This window comes from Heterodontus francisci, chromosome 2 (genome assembly GCF_036365525.1).
Source record: "Heterodontus francisci isolate sHetFra1 chromosome 2, sHetFra1.hap1, whole genome shotgun sequence".
NCBI classification, from domain to species: Eukaryota; Metazoa; Chordata; class Chondrichthyes; order Heterodontiformes; family Heterodontidae; genus Heterodontus; species Heterodontus francisci.
The window spans coordinates 207,035,970-207,056,397 of record NC_090372.1 but is presented as its reverse complement, the minus strand read 5'-3'; the positions used below and the strand labels follow the sequence as shown (position 1 = coordinate 207,056,397).

Genomic DNA, 20,428 nt, shown 5'->3' with positions numbered 1-20,428 from the left:
GAGGCCTGTAAAATGCTAGCGGGAGCGGGCCACCTTGACCCACAATGCCAAGAAGGCCCTGCTGGAGTTCCGAATCAAGGAACTGGTGGGGAGAACTAAAATTATCAGGGGGTGGTGAGGGAGCGGGCAACAGAGGCCATCTACCTGACCCGACGACGTGTCAGGTACGTGCTCTGATGCTAAGTATTGAAATTTTAAAAACTTACCTGAGCTGGGAGTCTGGGACGAAACGGAGTCTGCGCAGTGAGCGAGTGGCGTCACTATGACGTCATCACGCATGCGCTGCAGCTTCTTGCAGGCTCGGTGTCAGGAAGGTAAATAAACAGATGGTCGGGTTGAGTCAGGGGCGGTTCGGGTTGGATCGGGCTCGGTTCTATTTTCCCGACCTGAGCAGGCCTCCAGTGGGCAAAACGTTTTTTATTGGTTGTGGGGGTGGTGGGAAGGGGTTGAAGGGCAAAAGTGATGAAGTTGAAGGGGAAAGTTCGCAATGTCAAATAAAGTTAATTCAGGGTCGCTGGCCCTAAAATAAACACTGGGTTGGAGGGGAGGGTGGGGGGCGGCGTTGAAAGGTACTCCAGGTTCCAATAAAATTTTAAAAGAAGCTTTTAACCAATTTCCCCATTAAATAGTAAAATTTCATCCAAGGCCTTTAAAAATGGTGCCTGCGCAGTGGCACCGGACGCTATTGCCAGGGATGTGGCAGCCACCCCTCTCTATGTCATTGGGTGCAACTGCTCCGCCACCCCTCTATTTAATGAGCCCCGCACAGAGCACGGGGCGCTGATAAAATTTAGCCCACTAAGTCTGTCCAAATCCCCTTTGCATCTTCCTCACAACACATATTCCTAGTTTTATGTCAGCCATGAACTTGGAAATATTACATTTGGTCCCCACATCCAAATCATTGATATATATTAGGAACAGCTGGGGCCCCAAGTACTGATCCTTGTGGTACCCCATTAGTCACAGCCTACCAAAGCAAGAATGACCAGTTTGTTCCTACTCTCTGTTTTCTGCCTGTTAACCAATCCTTAATCCATGCCAGTGTATTACTTCCTATCCCGTGTCCTTTAATTTTGGTAACCAACGTCCTGTGGGGGACTTTGTCAAAAACCTTCTGAATATCCAAGTATACTTTTTTTTTCATTCGTTTGTGGGATGTGGGCATCAGTGATTAGACCAGCATTTGTTGCCCATCCCTAATTGTCCTTGAGCTAAGTGGGCTTGCTTGGCTTTTTCAGAGGACATTTAAGAGTCAATCACATTGCTATGGATCTGGAGTCACATGTAAGCCAGACCAGGTAAGGATGGCAGATTTCCTTCCCTAAAAGGACATCAGTGAACCAGATGGGTTTTTTAAACAATTGACAATGGTTTCACAGTCACCATTAGACCAGCTTTTTAAATTCCAGATTTTGTTAATTGAATTCAGATTTCACCAGCTACCGTGTTGGGATTCAAACCCATATCCCCAGAGCAATACCCTGGGCTCTGCATTACTAGTTTAGCGATATTACCACTAAGCCCCCACCTCCCATTTATCAATTCTATTAGTGTCACATACTAAAAGAACTCTAACTGGTTCGTCAAACATGATTTCCCATTCATAAATCCATGTTGACAATGCCCAATCAGATCATTATTATCCAAGTGTCCATTTATTACATCCCTTAGAATAGATGCTAGCATTTTCCCTACTACTGATGCAAGGGTAACAGGGCTGTAGTTCTGTTTTCTCTCTCCCTCCCTTCTTAAATGGTGGGGTGACATTTGCTCCGTTCCAATCTGCAGGAAGTGTTCCCGAATGGCACAGTGGCACAGTGGTTAGCACTGCAGCCTCACAGCTCCAGGGACCCGGGTTCGATTCTGGGCACTGCCTGTGTGGAGTTTGCAAGTTCTCCCTGTGTCTGCGTGGGTTTTCTCCGGGTGCTCCGGTTTCCTCCCACAAGCCAAAAGACTTGCAGGTTGATAGGTAAATTGGCCATTATAAATTGTCACTAGTATAGGTAGGTGGTAGGGAAATATAGGGACAGATGGGGATGTTTGGTAGGAATATGGGATTAGTGTAGGATTAGTATAAATGGGTGGTTGATGGTCGGCACAGACTCGGTGGGCCGAAGGGCCTGTTTCAGTGCTGTATCTCTAATCTATAGCATTTTGAAAGATGATTATCAATGCATCCACTATCTCCAGTGCTATCTCTTTCAACACTCAGATGTAGAATCTCAGGTGTTGGGGACTTATCATCCTTTAGCCCCAATAATTTCTCCAATACAAACTTCTTACACATACCAGATGGATTTCCCAATAGGGAATGTGCGACTAAATGGAATCACCTCTGACAGCTTGCACACAGTGGCGCAGTGGTTAGCACTGCAGCCTCACAGCTCCACCGACCCGGGTTCAGTTCTGAGTCCCGCCTGTGCAGAGTTTGCAAGTTCTCCCTGTGACCGCGTGGGTTTCCGCCAGGTGCTCCGGTTTCCTCCCACAGCCAGAGACTTGCAGGTTGATAGGTAAATTGGCCATTGTAAATTGCCCCTAGTGTAGGTAGGTGGTAGGAGAATGGTGGGGATGTGGTAGGGAATATGGGATTAATATAGGATTAGAATAAATGGATGGTTGATGGTTGGCACAGACTCGGTGGGCCGAAGGGCCTGTTTCAGTGCTGTATCACTCTACGACTGGCGAACAGCTTATCCTTTTGAGCAATGCATTGGGGAGGGGGAAAACAGAAAAAAGGGAAATGCAAATTACAAAAATATTACCAACCAGAGACACTATATTTTCTTTCTCCTGTAGGTTGAGTGCAGATTGTCCTTTTAGATCTGATAAAGATTGTGACAAAGAAAAGAATATAAGGAAAGGGAAAATCAAGCTGAGGAGATGCTACGCTGGCCTTTCTCAAGGAGCAGTTTCATTTCTGAAGAATACATTATGCCTTAATCCAGGGTGAGTGTTCCACTTCTCTTGTTCGAGTTCATACATAGCTACAGCACACATATGACTTTTATTTTAAATACTTCAAAGCTGCCTGACTCAGTTCATTGAATTTGTATCTGTAGTTCAAAATTAAATTATTCCTGGGGACGAACTGCAATTTATTTAATGGCAAACATTAAAACCTGTCTCCAGCCATATCTTTCTAATCAGAGGGACTCAAATACCATAATTTGTTGTAGATGCATTACATTTTTTTTTAACTGGGGAATTAGCTCAAACAGTAGAGTGTTTGCTTTGCATTGAGGCGCAGCGGGATCAATGCCTGCATTCTCCACTCCACTGTCCAGTTCTGGTCACCACATATTAGGAAGGATGTGAGGATCCCTAAGAGGGTGCAGAGAAGATATACCAGAATGAGGGATTTTAGTTACAAGATTAGTTACAAAGGTTAGGCAGAAAAGTTGAGGATGTTCTGCTCAGAGCAAAGGAGAATGAGGGGAGATTTGATAGATGTTCAACATTATGACAAGTTTAGATAAGTTAGGCGAGGAAAAACTGCTGCCATTAACTGCTGGTACAAGGGCTAGTGGGACACAGATTGAAGGTTTTGGGCAAATGATGCAGGGGGAATGAGAAGAACTTTTTTTTTTAAACACAATGAGTGGTAATGACTTGGAACTCACTGACAACTAAGGTGGTGGAAGCAGAAACAATGATTTCAAAAGGAAATTGGATGAGCACTTGAAGGAGGTAAACTTGCAGCGCTGCAGAGATCAAGCGGGGGAGTGGGACTGATTGGCTTGCTCTGTGGAGAGCCAGCCTGGATTTGATGGGTTGAATGGCCGCCTCTGTGCCATAAATGACTCTGATTCTCTCTGACTCTATATTAGAATTGTTGGTTCAAAAATTTAGGCTCTAAAAATTAGAATATTACAAGACTCATCTTATATAACTAAAATTAGCCACTGATTACTCAGATGAGAGATGAGTTATGATCTATCGTGTCCTTGAGTACTACTACTGGAAGTTTACATTTATGAAGACTGATTAAAGACATCAGGTACACCTGTAAGGGCCTCCACAGTTGGATAGTCAGCCAGCAGTCACTGTCAGGTCCCATAGATGAATAATGGCCTCTCAGATAAGACATAAGATGCCAGTGCATCTTGGGACAAGACCTAGAATTTACAGCTTCAGGAGTGCATGAGAACTGGAGGAGTAATTTGAAAGAAAAAGGAGCAAAACACTTTTTTTTAAACTGTGCTGAGTTACTCTAAAATGGACTGTCCCTCATGCCATGACATATATTTTCTTCCACATATATTGTAGTGGAAGGCCATGTGCCTCTGAATGCCGTTCGTTTCCATGGTTACAAGAGGACTCACAAATGAAGCTAAGACACTCAACAGTTTCCTTTCAAACAACAAAGCTCAGGAATTACCTAAAACAACGTGAGAAACGAAGGATGCTTCTATGTACAAAGCATGAGGTGCTGATACTCCACTGACAAGAAATAATGAGAAATATGTAAAAGAAATTAATGCCCTGCACGTATTTCACCTTTTTCTTTGTAACTTCCAGATGAATTTAGAGGAGCTATACCATCAAGGAAAATTGGTTTGCAAGCCCTAAACTTGTATTTGTCTAAATGTGGACTGACTTAAGATTGTGCAATCAGATCAGCAGTGTTACGACGTAAGAGTAGTCGGTCCAATACTGTGAATGGTTTAAAAAAAAAACAAAGTGTCCCAATTTATTCCAAATATCAGACCCTAACTACAGTCTTTACATAAAAACTGATATAAATGATAATGTTTGCATTAGCTTATGTAATAGTAAACCTTTCCCCCACCCCTCCTATTTGCAGAACACCCAAGAATGCTGGCCCCTTTGCCAAGAGGCAGCTTGTAAACAAGGGAGAGGAGAGGAAGGGAAGGGATAGAATCTTGGGGGATAGTAAAGGTAACCATGTGGATGTGGAAGCCCATTGTAGGAATTATGTTTGCTGTATTGAAACAGGTGGAAGTATAACCTTGAAAATGCATGGAAGTGGACTACAGTCATTGGAGGAAAGTTAAATATTTGGCCTTAGAAAAAGTTCAATATTATTTGAGGAAAAGTTTCAAAAATGTAAAGGCTTGGAAAAACAAATTCAATGCAAATATCCATACCATTCCTGCAATGTCAATTGTTTTCAAAGCATTCAAGTTAAAGTTATGTTACTGGATTAATGGTCCAGACAAATGTGAGTTCAATCCCACCACAGCACTGAGTTGAATTCTATTCTAACAAAAAAAGCTAGAAATTTAAAAAAAATTAAAGCTATCAGTAAAGTAACCATGAAGCTGTTGGATTGTCGTTTTAAAAAAAACTCAACTGGTTCACTATTGCTCTTCAGGGAAGGAAATCTACCAATCTGACTCTAGTCCCACACAGTGATTAACTCTCAACTAATTTCTGAAATGATCCAGCAAATCACTCAGTTGCATCAGAGGTTCAAGATGCAAGCCTTCTCAAGGCAATTTACCAGTGGTGCCCACATCCTGAGAATGAATAAATTAAAAAGAAATAATAAAACCTGTCCTTCAATGAGTGTAATCAAAGATGAACTCAAGTGTGCTTCAAGACACTCAGCATACCACCATGCCTTTGTCCGGAGATTCTCAGTTAACTTGTTGCTTTCAACCCTGCTCTGCAGACATGTACAAGGGGCTACCCTGCATGCACATGACACACAGGCCAGAATTGACAGTAGATTAATCTGTCAAATTGTTTCCATTCTGAGCTGATGAATACGGCCCTCATTAGGTCTCCAGTACTTATAATGAATTTAATTGGAGGTACACTAAAGCAATTACATTAGAAGCCTTATGTAGGACTAAAACATCCTTAAATGCATTTTAAAAGCTACAGTTACAGATTATATTGCTTACACTGGTATTTCAGGATAATAAAAGGCCTACGTTTGTGAACGCAAACATTACTCTATTCCACTCTAGCTTATTATTAACACTTACAGGCATGCAAAGGGTTTTTGTATTAGTATTGCAATCTCAATTTCAGTATGGCGAGAGGCTACTGTTTTTGTGATTTTTGTTTGATTTATGCATTTCTCTTTTTTTTGCTTGTTTTACAAAGATAATGTACCTTGAAAAGCTGACCTAACTTGATTTTTTTTGGAAATACAATTTGCAAGCAGAGATGCATTGTGGATATAGGTGCTCCCATGATCCAGACATCTTCATGTAGAACAGAATCCAAAGAGGGCATTGGTTTTAAAACGTCTCATTTTAAATAAAAATATTTTTAATACAAGCCTCTAATCTGCATGGACGCTCAATAATGTAAGGGTGAAAGTATTTATTCTTTTAATAAAGTTTTGCTGTTCAAATATTAATTTAAAGTTGCTTATTTAAATTTGCAAGTAATTTGTGAAAGCTGTACAAGAACTATTACTAAATTAAAGAAACTTAGCAATTTCAGTTTATTGCTGTGATGGTAACCAGCAGTTAACCTCTACCGTACAGTGGAAGACCAGAGCTAGTCTGGGGCACCTCATCAGTAATTTGTCTCTATGTGTTGCACCACAGACACTTAGGCACAAAGTATGTTTAGCATGTATTCTCTAGCAAGCAGACAGACAGATGCGATTATATGTGAAGAATGTAGAAAGAAGAATGAAATGTAATTTGCAGAGAACTGCGTACTCAGATTGTATCAATGAAAGTCAGGCATGATCCTCAGTAGATGAATCTGTCAAATTACTTCCATTCTGAGCTGATGAATATGGCCCTCCTCAGCAGTTTCCCCAGTACTTAGAACACATTTGATTGGAGGTATCTGGAGCAATTACATTAGAAGCCTTATGTAGGAAAAAAACAACATCCACTTGTGCTGAAATTGCTAGCAGTATTACTAGTATTGCATAGCAGTGTCCTAAACACGGAGCAACCATCACACTATGGTTTTGCACCCATTTGATCTAAACTGTAGCCAGATTCGCAAGGACGATGGCTGGTCTGTTTGAGGATTTATTTCCAGATGTATTGACAAAGGGAAAACACATTTTTAAAAAGTATTGGAGCTCAAAAAGCAGGAATAGCATGCTCTGACATCTATCCCTGTATCGAGCTCAAAAGGATCTACAGTCGCCATTCACACCCCAATCAATTTGATCCGAACAGACAGATGTCATAGCCAGTACCACCACAGTAACTGAACTGCTGCTAAGGAAATTGAAGTATTTTTAAGCACCAGCAAACAAGCAGAACTATTAATCTGATCATTAACAAGCTGTTGCCCATGATCAGGCACCTGGCCATCTGCTCCATTAGAAAACCTCCTTCTGAGAAGTGACTATTATTAGCACGCACTTTTATTTTCCAAACACAAATAAATGTTATTGCCCCTAGGTGGTTAGAGGATAAGGGAGGATTCTTCTGTCCTTTCCAACCCTTGGGCTATTTGCCTTCCCTGTATATCAAGTCAATGACAAGCTTGATTGTCATTTCCCACTCTTTTGGGTGAGATTTCTTTTAGGCTTAAGCTCCTTGTTGCTGGATCAAAATCCTATAACTCCCTTCCTAACAGCACTGTGGGAGTACCCACACGACATGGCCTGCAGCAGTTCAAGAAGGCTCACCACAACAGTCTCAAGGGCATGGGCAACAAATGCTAGCCTAGCCAGTGATGCCTACATGCCATGAAAGAATTTTTTTTTTTTTTGAAGTGCAATACTTTCTCAGTACTGTACTGGAGTTGTCAGCCTTGATTTTTGTGCTCAATTTCTTGGAATTTGAACCCACAACTTTCTGACTCAGAGGCAAGACTGGCCATCAACTGAGCCACAGCTAAATGCTATGTCTTAGTTACATCTTTGATTTCTCTCATTATGCCTATTATCACATGCATCTCCTGTCCAATTAAGCAGGTTACAGGCCATTCTATAACTTTTTCAAGCATGTGCACGCACTTAAGGGTTTCCCTCCTCCTCAGTTTTTTTTTTTAACAAAAAAAGTGTTGGGACTGCAATATTTTCAAGATCTTGAAGGAACCAGACCTGAAACATTGACTTGGCTCTGTCCACAGATGCTGCCCGACCAGCTAAGAGCTTACTGTATCTGTTATTTCATAACTGTGGTCACTGTCCTAACAGTCTTAACTATAGAATAAACACAACAGTCCAGCGTTTGTTATTGGTTTTATTTAACCCCCACCCCACCCCCCCCACAAAAGACATAGGTAAATACACAAGTCTTCTAATTTTGTTTGGGAGTGGGAAATTTAAAATACATTTTTTTAAAAATCACTTATTTTCTCAATAAAATAGTTCTCCTACTTCCATACAGTAACAGTACATTCAATAGTGAGCCAATACCAAACAACTATAAAAGAAATTTGCTTATTTTTTTTTTAAAAAGAGAGATCGTGGGATAGCGCCAGCTTTCTCAAATTATCTTTGTACAAAGCCTGAGTCTCGTCTACTTCCTCTTTCCACTGGCCCAATCATGATCACATTTTCTCACTTAAATATTACAAGATGCAACAGTAATAGCTAGTGTTTGGAGTGTCTCATTACTGTTGATACTGTAGTTAGTGTTCAGTATATATACTTTAAAAAAAACAAGCTATAAAAATTGCACAAGTACTTGCTGTAAAGCATTACAGAAAGAGGATTCCTTATGAGACAGTGCATGATAGATAAAGCCATTGTTTTGTTTTCATCAAAAAGCAATCCTTAATCTTGTAAAATATCCTTGGGAGGAGACACAAGCAAAAAATGGAATGCCAGCTCAACAATAACAGACCAACACAAAAATAAAGGTTTTTTTTTAAAAAAAAGCATGTTACGAAATTAAATAAATACATGGATGTTTTGTTGAAAAAAATTCATTCCTCCTACTTTGGGTAAGTTGCTGGAATGGAATCTTAGAATTTCTGGGTGGAATGGAGTTTGGAATTAGTTCAGTTCTGTAAGGTTTTCACCTTTTCGATTTCCTGCAATAAAATACAAGACATAAGGAAGAAGGTTTTTTTTTCTCCTCACAAACAGGTGAAGCACAATTCAAAATACAATCTACTTTTACTGTTCTGACCTGCTCTCACATCAACCCTCCTCATCGGTTTCCTTTTAGTCTCGATCAACGGATTCTGAATTCAGGTTTACACCATTTCTCCCAATTCAAATTATTTCAGCTTTTTCCTCCTCCAGTCTTCTCCCCTTATTCTCCTTTCCTAACTGCAGTAGCTCAAGTTAGAACACAGCTCCAACACTTTCTTCTCCACTGGGTTTGAATTCTCCATCATCCTTTCTCCCACCCGCTCACAAACACAAAAAAAAACTGGGTTTGAATTTCAAATCCGCTCTCCTTTGATATCACAACTTGCTACTCTCATTTTCTTTCCTCTGGAAACTGGAAAACCTCAGAGGATGACACATCTTCACTTGTCACAGTGAACTCTCGAGTTGCCACATCTTTCCAGAGGAGAGAAATTGTAGCAGACCAGGCATGACTGCTTCGGATCATGACTTTCAGCACCCGTTCTAAGAGATTCACCCTCCTGCTGCAGGTACCAGGATCTCCTCTTCTATTCCAACCCCAGCATAGTCTTCTTGAACACTTCACTGATTAAATTACTGGGGAAGGAGAGGTTTGTGTGTGGCTAGCTGTTCACTAAGGCTGTCCAGCTCAGAGTGCACTGATCAGCTTGCAGTTGGTATAGATGAAACTTTCCAGAATCCAGAAGGTAAAACATTTCACAACCTCTGTAATGCAGCAAGTATTCCATTTGTAGAACAAAATCCATTTTTGTACACTTGGAAGTGCTGAAAATTAAATTAAACTTGAGAAATACTTAGTATTATTTTGGCACTTTGCAATCATCAAGAATAATAAGAACAACACAATGGGAACACCATCACCTCGAAGTCACACACCTCACTGTAAGATCCCAAAAATAGCAATGAGATAAAAGAAACAGCTAATATACTTTGCAGAGGAGGGTTTGCCATGGCACTGGAAGAACCTGCTCCTCTTCAAATAGTGCCATGGGATTGTTAATATCCCACCAAACCATTGACAGTCCAACAATACAGCATTGCAAAGTGTTACTGGCACTTGAGTTGCATTTAAACACTGAACTTTCTGATCTAAAAGACAACAATGAGCCAAACTGGTGCAACAAATGTGATCAAACTACCATTCACCATGTGCAATATATCCAAATGTTCCAATTATTTCAAAGATTAGCATCAAGCAGTGATCGTCCAGTTGATTTTACAAGTTTACAGGAAACTCTTTTGCTCCTATTGGTGTTAAATGGTCACACTTTACAGTAACTAAAGTTCAGTGCACAACCAAATCAGTATTCTCACTAAAGATTAAATGTGCAGGCTGATCTGCAATTAGCTTACCTCAATAAGAACCGCTCTCAACTGAGAATAGGCATCTTCTAAAACATCATTAATTATTACTTCATCAAACATACCAGGCTCCTTACCTGCAGAACAGAAATACTCAAAAGATTTATCATAGACGCAACTCATTGTAATTTACAATTCTGGTCTCATCCCAATTCGATTCATTTCCCCTCCAAAAAAAATAAAAATTCTAGTGTGGTTAGAGCAACAGCCAGGTGTTGCATTCACCCATCCTTTGCCCTCTCTGCTTTTCAACACAGTGGCGCAGTGGTTAGCACTGCAGCCTCACAGCTCCAGCGACCCGGGTTCAATTCTGGGTACTGCCTGTGTGGAGTTTGCAAGTTCTCCCTGTGTCTGCGTGGGTTTCCTCCGGGTGCTCCGGTTTCCTCCCACATGCCAAAGACTTGCAGGTTGATAGGTAAATTGGCCATTAGAAATTGCCCCTAGTGTAGGTAGGTGGTAGGGAAAATATAGGGACAGGTGGGGATGTGGTAGGAATATGGAATTAGTGTAGGATTAGTATAAATGGGTGGTTGATGGTCGGCACAGACTCGGTGGGCCGAAGGGCCTGTTTCAGTGCTGTATCTCTAAATAAATAAACAAACTAAATAAAAACATGCATGTAAATATCAGCAAATATTTGCTCAAATACTTACTGAATTCCATGTCCAATTTTGCTGCTGTCAGCCTCTTCTCCAAACTTTCCTCAGTTTCAGTTTTTCTCTGTCTCAGTCGTCGTCCCTAAAAATGGGTTTTCATTGACTTTTAAAAAGGGATTTACAACAATTACATCAGTGTAGCAATTTATTTCCCATTTATTTGTTTTGAGGAGTAATGTCAAAGTTACCAGAAGTTTTTGTGATGAATTAAGTTTGGAAATCAAAAATATATTTGAATTGCATGTATGGCATAACTTGCTTTGAAAGCTTTAGAGATGTCCTGTACAGTCAGTCAATAGAAAGTCCAGACTTTTCAGCAGACCTACTGGATTCACTAAATACACTGTAGCTAAACAGCTATTCCAAATTTCAGCCTTAAACACAAAGGATATGGAAATGGTTACATAAATAGTTGGTTTTTCATCTGGACAAATAAATGTATTGATAGACTGTGAATATACATGGGTGAATCAATGTAAAATCCATTCTGCATGTGGCAAGCAATTCCAATTACAAACTCCTATTCAAATATCAGTGTTACATTTGACCCAAATATGAAAAGCAAGGCTCAGTACTTGGAATACAGACAGACGGATTAGTGAAGCTCACCCTGTCAACAATATAGCTAACATCTCAAACTACTTTGATGTGAATGGTGCCCGAATGGCCGACAGACTTCAAAAAACAAACGTCTAGTTTAAAACTCATCCTAAAAGGAATCCTCGGTCTTCCCTCGCAAGTTACCAGACACCACAATGTTCTGTTACACTTTCAACTACCCTGCTCAAAGAGCTTTCCAAAAGGGAACTGAATAAATTCTTGAGAAAAAAATTGCAGGGGAAAGAGCCAGGAAGTGGGACATTCAGCCCACCACGGCTGTGCTGGCTCTTTCAAAGAGCTATCCAATTAGTCCCATTCTCTTGTTCTTTCCCCATTGCCCAGCAAATTTTTCCAATCTGTTTCAATAGTTATTATTGAATCTGCTTCCACTGTCTTTTCAGGCAGTGCATTCCAGATTATAAACATGTTCAATACACTTCATGTACCCATTCTTTACTCTGAGTTTGGTACTGAATGTCTGTTGATGTATTTTTAATGTATTTAAAAGTCCTGTCTGCTGTGAAAAGACTATAAAGTTATATTTAAAAAAGATTGAATGTGAATCAGGGCTTCAGCTGACTAGTTATAATGATTCCTGGGGCACCCAGTACCATGTTGGATGCTCATTCCTGAGATGCTCTAACAACTGCAACACTACAAACTTTAAAAATAAAACCGCAAATTTTAATTTTTCCCATTCTCATCTAGTCAACATGAATATGATTTTTATGACGCTGCTCAAGGAGTGTTCCTTTAAAGAGCACTTCACACCAAGCCATTCATCTGATTAATAACGGCATTCATGAAAAGCACACCTCCAGCCCAATAGTAATGTTGTTAGGCATCAATACTAACCAGTGCAGTACTTACTAGAATTTCAAATGATGGTGGCTGAATGGAAAGGTAGATTGGGCACAGGTCTGTTTTCTTGATATTCCTCACGCCCTGCATGTCAATGTCAAGAATACAGATTTGGTTCTTGGCTTGTACCGCCTGCACCGCTGCTTTACTGGAAGTAAAACAAGTCAATTTATTGTCAGGTCACATGCTGACATTATTCCCAGAGGAAAAGCCCCCGATGTAGGTTTGCCAGTTACAAGATGAACTCGAAATACAAGCAAATTTATTGGAATTATTCTAAAAATTATAAAAGGAAAGGCTGAATAAACTAGATTTTTGTTCTCTTGAATATGAAAGATTATGGGGTGATCTAATCCAGGTATTTAAAACGACTAGAGGATTTAGAACCAAAGCGGAGTTATGGCACAGAAAGAGGCTATTCAGCCCATCGTGTCTGCGCCAGCTGAAAAAAAACTCATCGCCCAATCTAATCCCACCATCCAGCACCTGGTCCGTAGCCTTGCAGGTTACAGCACTCAGGTGCATGTCCAGGTACCTTTTAAAAGAGTTCAGGGTTTCTGCCTCCACCAAATTCCAGTCACCCACCACCCTCTGGGTGAAAAAGTTTTCCTCATGGCCCCTCTAATCCTTCTACCACACCTTAAAGTGTGCCCCCTGGTAACTGACCTCTCTGCTCGGGGAAACAGGTCCTTCCTGTCTACTCTAGGCCTCTCATAACTTTGTACATCTCAATTAAGTCACCCCTCCGCCTCCTCTATTCTAAAGGAAAACAGCCCTAGCTGATCCAATCTTTCCTCATAGCTGCAACTTTCTAGCCCTAGCAACATACTTATAAATCTCCTCTGTACTCTCCCCAGAGCAATTATGTCCTCCCTGTAATGTGGTGACCAGAACTGTACACAATACTCCAGCTGTGGCCTAACCAGCATTTTATACAGTTCCAGCATTACATCACTGCTTTTGTATTCTATACCTCGGCCAATAAAGGAAAGCATTCCATATGCCGTCTTCACCACTCTATCTACCTATCTATCCTGCCACCTTCAGGGACCTGTGGACATGCACTCCAAGGACTCTTACTTCTACCCCTCTCAATATCCTCCTGTTTGTTGTGTATTCCCTTGCTTTGTTTGCCGTCCCCAAATACATTACCTCACACTTCTCTGGATTAATTTCCATTTGTCACTTTTCCGCCCACTCAACCAAACCATAGATATCATTCTGGAGCTGACAGCTATCCTCTTCACCATCAACGACATGGCCAATTTTTGTGACAACTGCAAATTTCCCAATCATGCCTCTCTCAGTGGTATATGTTAATGATTTAGTCTTAACTAACAGCAAGGGACCCAGCACTGGGCCCTGTGGAACGCCACTGGAAACCTCTTTCCATTCTCAAAAACATCTGCCGACCACGACCCTTTGTTTTCTGTCAGTGAGCCAACCTGCCACATTTCCCTGTAGCCCATGGGCTTTCATTTTTCTGACCAGTCTGCCATGTGGGACCTTGTCAAATGCCTTACTAAAATCCAAGTAGACCCCATCCACTACACTACCTTAATCAATCCTCCTAGTTACTTCCTCAAAAAATTCAATCAAGTTAGTAAGACACGACCTTCCCTTAACAATCCATGCCGACTATCCCTGATTAATCCGTGCCTTTCTAAGTGGCAGTTTATCCTGTCTCTCAGAAGTGATTCTAATAATTTACCCACCATCGAGGTCAGACTGACCGGCCCATAATTATTTGGCCTATTCCTCAGATCCTTTTTAAACAATGGTACCACATTCGCCGACCTCTCATGCCCTTTTTTGGGGAGGTGGTGGGTGGTTGAACATATGGTGAAGAAAACAGCATTTTACGATAATTGCAGCAGGGCATCAGCTGGGGGAGGCATCTTGCCAGTGCTGCAGGCTGACAGGTGTGTGGTGATCCAGGTCACATGTTGTAATGTCAGTGGCGACTCACAGTACAATGGAAGTATTTTGATCAGACATGTTTAAAGATAGGGCGACTGATTATTTAACACTAACGAAACAACAGCTGCTGGATGCTGCTAATTGGATTATTCCCTTGAAAAGGTGATTGAACTCTAAAGGGATTCGGCAGAATTTGAATTAGTGCAGCTTTCTACCATCTATTTTGAGAACTCAAGATTTGATCATTCTTTTCCCAATGGATATTTCATTGGTGTATGAACACTAGTACAAATCATCCACCTGATTGGACAGTTACCAAAATACAGGTGATTCAAGCACGACAAATAAAAAAGGAACGCAAGTGATCTGGTGGTGTAACACAGCTGGCTGGATGGTTTAAAAAAATTGAGAGAGAGAAGGGACAAGAGTGCAAGAGGAAAGGGGAGAAAGCAAGTGAGTGTAACAAGTGCGAGATCAAGGTAGCACAAAAGATCAAGAAAGAGTGAGAGATTAATTAGATGGTGAAGCTTCATGAAGTCTCCCTGAAATAATTGAGATCCAAGGGGCTAGTGAGAATGCGGAACTGAAAGAAATTAATGGGACTGAAAGTTGACAAATCCCAGGGACCCAATGATCTTCGCCTTAGAGTGTTGAAAGAGGTGGCTACAGAGATAGTGGATGCATTGGTGATCATCTTTCAAAATTCTATGAATTCTGCAATGGTGCCTGCAGATTGGAAGGTTGCAAATGTAACCCCACTGTTTAAGAAAGGAGGGACAGAGAAAACGGGGAACTGCAGACTTGTTAGCCTGACCTCAGTAGGGAAAACACTAGAATTTATTATAAAGGATGATAATTGGACACTTAGAAAATAATGGTTTGATTGGGCAGAGTCAACATGGATTTATGAAGGGGAAAACTTCTTACAGTTTTTTTTTTTAAAAAGGATGTTACTAGCAGAGTGGATAAGGGGGAACCAGTGGATGTGGTGTATTTGGACTTTCAGAAGGCTTTTGATAAAGTCCCACATAGGAGATAAGTAAGCAAAATTAAAACACATGGGACTGGGGGTAATATACTCGCATTCAGGATTGGGTAACAGGCAGAAAACAGAGAGTAGGAATAAATGGGTCATTCTCAGGTTGACAGGCTGTGACCAGCGGGGTACCGTAAGGATCAGTGCTTGGGCCCCAGCCGTTCACAATCTATAATCAATGATTTGGACGTGAGGACCAATTGTAATATTTCTAAGTTGGCAGATGACACAAAACTTGGTTGGGAATGTAAGTTGTGAGGAGGATGCAAAGAGACTTCAAGGGGATTTGGACAGGCTGAGTGAGTGGGCAAGAACACGGCAGGTGGAACATAATGTGGGTAAGTGTGAGGTTATCCACTTTGGTAGGAGGAACGGAGGTACAGAGTATTTCTTAAATGGAAAGAGATTGGAAAGTGTTGATGTCCAAAGGGACCTGGGTGTCCTTGTTCATAAGTCACTGAAGCTAGCATGCAGGCGAAGCAAGCAATTAGGAAGGCTAATGGTATGTTCGCCTTTATCACAAGAGGATTGGAGTGCAGGAGCAAAGAAGTCTTGCTTCAATTGTATAGAGCATTGGTGAGGCCACACCTGGAATAGTGTGTGCAGTTCTGGTCCCCTTGCCTGAGGGAGGATGTACTTGCCAGAGAGGAAGTGCAGAAGAGGTGCACCAGACTAATTCCTGGGATGGTGGGATTGTCCTAAGAGGAGACTAGGCCTGTATTCTTTGGAGTTTAGAAGAATGAGAGGCAATCTCATAGAAACTTACAAAATTCTGAAAGGGATAGACAGGGTAGATGCAGAAAGGATGTTTCCCCTGGCTGTGGGGTCTAGAACCAGGGGACACAATCTCAGAATAAAGGGCAAACCATTTAGGATGGAGATGAAAAATTTCTTCACTCAGAGGGTGGTGAATCTTTGGAATTCGCTGCCCCAGATGGTGGTGGAAGCTTACATACGGAGTAAGTTCAAGACAGAGATAGATTTCCAGTTGCTAATATCATCAAGGGATATAGGGATATTGCGGGAATATGACGTTGAGGTAGACCATCAGCCATGACCTAAAATGGCAAAGCAGGCTCAAAGGGTTGAATGGCCTACTCATGCTCCTATGTTCAAAGTTGCAAAATGGTTGGATGGACAAAGATCAGTGTGTAAAAGAGGCAAGTAATGTTGCACGAACTATACCACAGCACTAAACTGTCTCAACAGGTTTAGTCACTATTCAGGTTAGGCAGGTTCCCAGAACAGTAGATTGAAAAAAAAGGTTATTTCACCTTACAATTACATTTTAAGGATGGGTCATATTAAGGGCCACCACTGCCTTTCAAGGAGGGTTGAGAATCTACAGTATCAACCCATTAAACTGCCCCAGGCCTCCCAGTTCACAAGTACCTCCAGAATCACAACACATACCTTGTTCCATACAAGTTCCCCGAAAACTTTGCATTTTCTATAAATTCTCCAGCTTCAATACCACGAAGCATTTCTTCTTTCGATACAAAATGATAATCTGGGTTCAGAACACAGACAAAACTCTTGAATCATTACTATAAAACCCACAGACAACATTCATACATTTACAAACTGGTCTACCCACTTAGTTCTTGAACTGGGATCCCGGCCAAGTAAAAGAATACCTGCATTACAGTGCATCTCGTCACATCTAAAAGCATACTGCATAAATCAGTGCAGTAGGAATTGATGCATAGGGAAATAAAGCAGCCATTCCATGCTAGCATCAACACACAAGCAGCTTTAGAAGTTAATTTGCTGCTTTTTTCAGAAACCAACATTCAAATAATTCTGAGTAGAGAATATTAGCTAGTTTAAAAGATGCAAGAAAGAGGAGGACAAGGAATTTCAAGCCAGCTGCTCCATTCAATCAGATCTTGGCTGAACTTCTACACCAACTCCACTATCCCTATATCCCTTAGTGACAAAAAATCTAAATGATCCAAATTGACTGGACATCTACAGCCATCTGGGTAGAGAATTCTAAGATTCATATCCCTGAGTAAAGATATTTTTCCTTAGCTCAGTACTAAATGCCTGAATGCTTATCCATACTCTGACCCCCAGTTCTACACTCTCCAGCTTCTTTGCATTTACCTGGTCAAGCTCTCTAAAGAATTTTATACATTTCAATGAGATCACCTCTCAATCTTCTAAGTACCACAGTACATAGGCAATTCAATCTCTCCTCAGACAGCCTTCAATCTAGGTTAATATTTGTTGTCCCCCACTTCAAAAGGAAAGTATAGGCTTCCTTAGGTAAAAGGGACCAAAACTACACAGTACTCCATGTGTGGTCTCAAAGCACTGTATAATTGTGACAAAACTGCCATCTTGTACTCCAAAACACTCCCAACCACTCCAAAATAAAGGCCAATATACCATTTGCCTTCATAATTGCTTGCTGTACCTGCACGTTAACGTTGCGATGTGAACAAGGCCACCCAAATCCCTCTGAATACCAACATTTACTAGTCTCACTTTCCAAAAATTCTCCTTTTCCATTTTCCTACCAAAGTAAGTAATTTTATACTTCATCACATTATACTCCTCCCACCACCATTTTGTCCAATCACGTAAAAATCAGTCTATATCCCTCTGCAGCCTCTTTGAATCCTCCTCACAGCAGACTCTCTCACCTAGATTTATACGTCAGCAGCAGGAACACAGTGAGACCAACGGGTATAAAGATTGTCAGCAGAGCGAGACCAGCAACTGGAACACAATGAGTCCAAGTATAAAGAGCGGCAGAAGAGCAGACACAGACCATTGAAAATATCATGGGGAGATGGTTAAATTGTGTTGTTGGAGATGGTCATTGCCCACCACTTGTGTGGTGTGAATGTTACTTGCCGCTTATCAGCCCAAGCCTGAATGTTGTCCAAGTCTTGCAGCATATGGACACGGACTGCTTCAGTATCTGAGGAGTCACGAATGGTGCAGTACACTGCGCAACCATCAGAGAACATCCCCACTCTGACCTTATAATGGAGGGAATGTCATTGATGAAGCAGCTGAAGATGGTTGGGCCAAGGAAACTACCCGAGGAACTCCTGCAGTGATGTTCTGGGACTGAGACAATCAATCTCCAACAACCACAGCCATCTTCCTTTGTGCTAGGTATGACTCCAACCGGTGGAGAGTTTTCTCCAATTCCCACTGGCTCCAGTTTTGCTAGGACTCCTTGATGCCACACTCGGTCAAATGCTGTCTTGTTGTCAAGGTAATTGGTATTTGACCTCTCCGCTAGGGGAGCAGGACCTTCCTGTCTATTCTATCTAGGGCCCTCAATTTTGTACACCTGAATTAAGTCACCCCTCAGCCTCCTCTGTTCTAAGGAAAACAATGCTAGCCTATCCCAATCTTTGCTCATAGCTACAATTTTCAAGCCCTGGCAACAAAGAGAGGCAATATAAAATAAAATGGTATAATTCTAAAGGGGGTGCAGAAGCAGAGGGACCTGGGAGTATGTGTGCAAAAATCATTGAAGGTGACAGGGCAGGTTGAGAAAGTGGTTAAAGCAGCATTTGGGATGCTGGACTTTATTAATATGGGCATAGAGTACAAAAACAAGGAAGTTATGATAAACCTGTATAAAAAAAACAGTAGTTCGGCCTCAACTGGAGTATTGTGTCCAGTTCTAGTCACCACACTTTAGGAAGGATGCAAAGGCTTTAGAGAGGTTGCAGAAAAAAATACACAAGAATGATTCCAGGGATGAGGACCTTTAGTTACGTTGGCAGATTAGAGAAGCAGGGGATGCTCTCGCTGGGAGAAAAGATTAAGAGGAGATTTGAGAAAGAGATTTAAAATCATGAGGGGTCTAGTCAAAGTAGATAAAGAAACTGCTCTCATTGGCTGAAGGATCTAGAACCAGAGGACACTGATTTAAGGTGATTGGCAAAATAAGCGCGAGGAAAAGCTTTTTTTAAAATGCAGTGAATGGTGAGAAGCAGGAATGCACTGCCTGAGAGTGTGGTGGAGGCAGATTCTAATAGAGACCTTCAAAAGAGAACTGGATAATTATCGGAAGAGAAAAAATTTGCAGAGAGTGCAAGCTCTTGCTTTTGTTTATTCGTTTGTGGGACGTGGACGTCACTGCCTAGGCCAGCATTTATTGCCCATCCCTAACTGCCCTTGAACTGAGTCGCTTGCTAGGCCATTTCAGAGGGCATTTAAGAGTCAACCACATTACTGTGGGTCTGGAGTCACATGTAGGCCAGACCAGGTAAGGTCAGCAGATTTCCTTCCCTAAAAGGCATTAGTGAACTAGATGGGTTTTTACAACAATCGACAATGGTTTCATGGGCACCATTAGACTAGCTTTTAATTCCAGGATTTATTAATTGAATTCAAATTTCACCATCTGCCGTGGTGGGATTCGAACCTGTGTCCCCAGAGCATTAGCCTAGGCCTCTGGATTACTAGTCCAATGACAGTACCACTACACCATCTCCCGAGAGCCAGCACGGACTTGACGAACCGAATGGTTTCCTTCTGTGCTGTAACCATTCTATGATAAACTTGGATAGATTACATTCGGTTTCCTCAAAGTTACTGATATAGATTGTAAATAGCTGAGGCTCAAACAACAATCCTTATGGCAGCCCACTAGTTCCAGCCCATTAACCCGAAAATGACCCGTTCATTCTTACTCTCGTCCTTCAACTAATCCTCAATCCATGCAAACTTATTACCCACTAACCTTGTGCAACGACCTCTTGTGCGATTGAATGCCTTCTGAAAATTTAAAAATATAATGCATCCACTGGCTCTCCCTCATCTTCCCTGCTAGCTACTTTCAAAAACTAAACAGATTTGTCAAACACAAACTTCTCTTTCATAAAACCATGTTGACTCTGCCTAGGAGGACTATGGCAGCATAGTGGTTATGTTACTGGACGGGTAATCCAGAGGCCTGGATTAATCATCTAATAGAACATAGAACATAGAAAAATACAGCACAGAACAGGCCCTTCG

At 41.4% G+C, this 20,428-nt stretch overlaps 2 protein-coding genes across 6 annotated transcripts in view; one reads left to right on the top strand and one right to left on the bottom strand.

Annotated features, from left to right (window-relative positions):
* The window catches only part of obscnb (obscurin, cytoskeletal calmodulin and titin-interacting RhoGEF b), an 868,128-nt gene extending 863,681 nt beyond the window's left edge, over positions 1-4,447 (top strand). The window contains exons 165-166 of the mRNA XM_068053434.1: positions 2,800-2,949; positions 4,270-4,447. Coding sequence (XP_067909535.1) covers positions 2,800-2,949; positions 4,270-4,447 — 328 coding nt within the window. The remainder of the gene's footprint in view (positions 1-2,799; positions 2,950-4,269) is intronic.
* Positions 4,448-8,183: 3,736 nt separating this feature from the next.
* LOC137380256 (guanylate kinase-like) overlaps positions 8,184-20,428 on the bottom strand; it is a 49,317-nt gene continuing 37,072 nt past the window's right edge. For all 5 annotated transcript variants that reach the window (XM_068052141.1, XM_068052132.1, XM_068052149.1 and 2 more), the window contains 5 exons: positions 16,850-16,946; positions 12,490-12,628; positions 11,017-11,101; positions 10,355-10,440; positions 8,184-8,937 (listed from right to left, as the gene is read on the bottom strand). In XM_068052141.1, the coding sequence (XP_067908242.1) occupies positions 8,905-8,937; positions 10,355-10,440; positions 11,017-11,101; positions 12,490-12,628; positions 16,850-16,946 (440 nt within the window). In that variant the 3' untranslated portion in view covers positions 8,184-8,904. The remainder of the gene's footprint in view (positions 8,938-10,354; positions 10,441-11,016; positions 11,102-12,489; positions 12,629-16,849; positions 16,947-20,428) is intronic.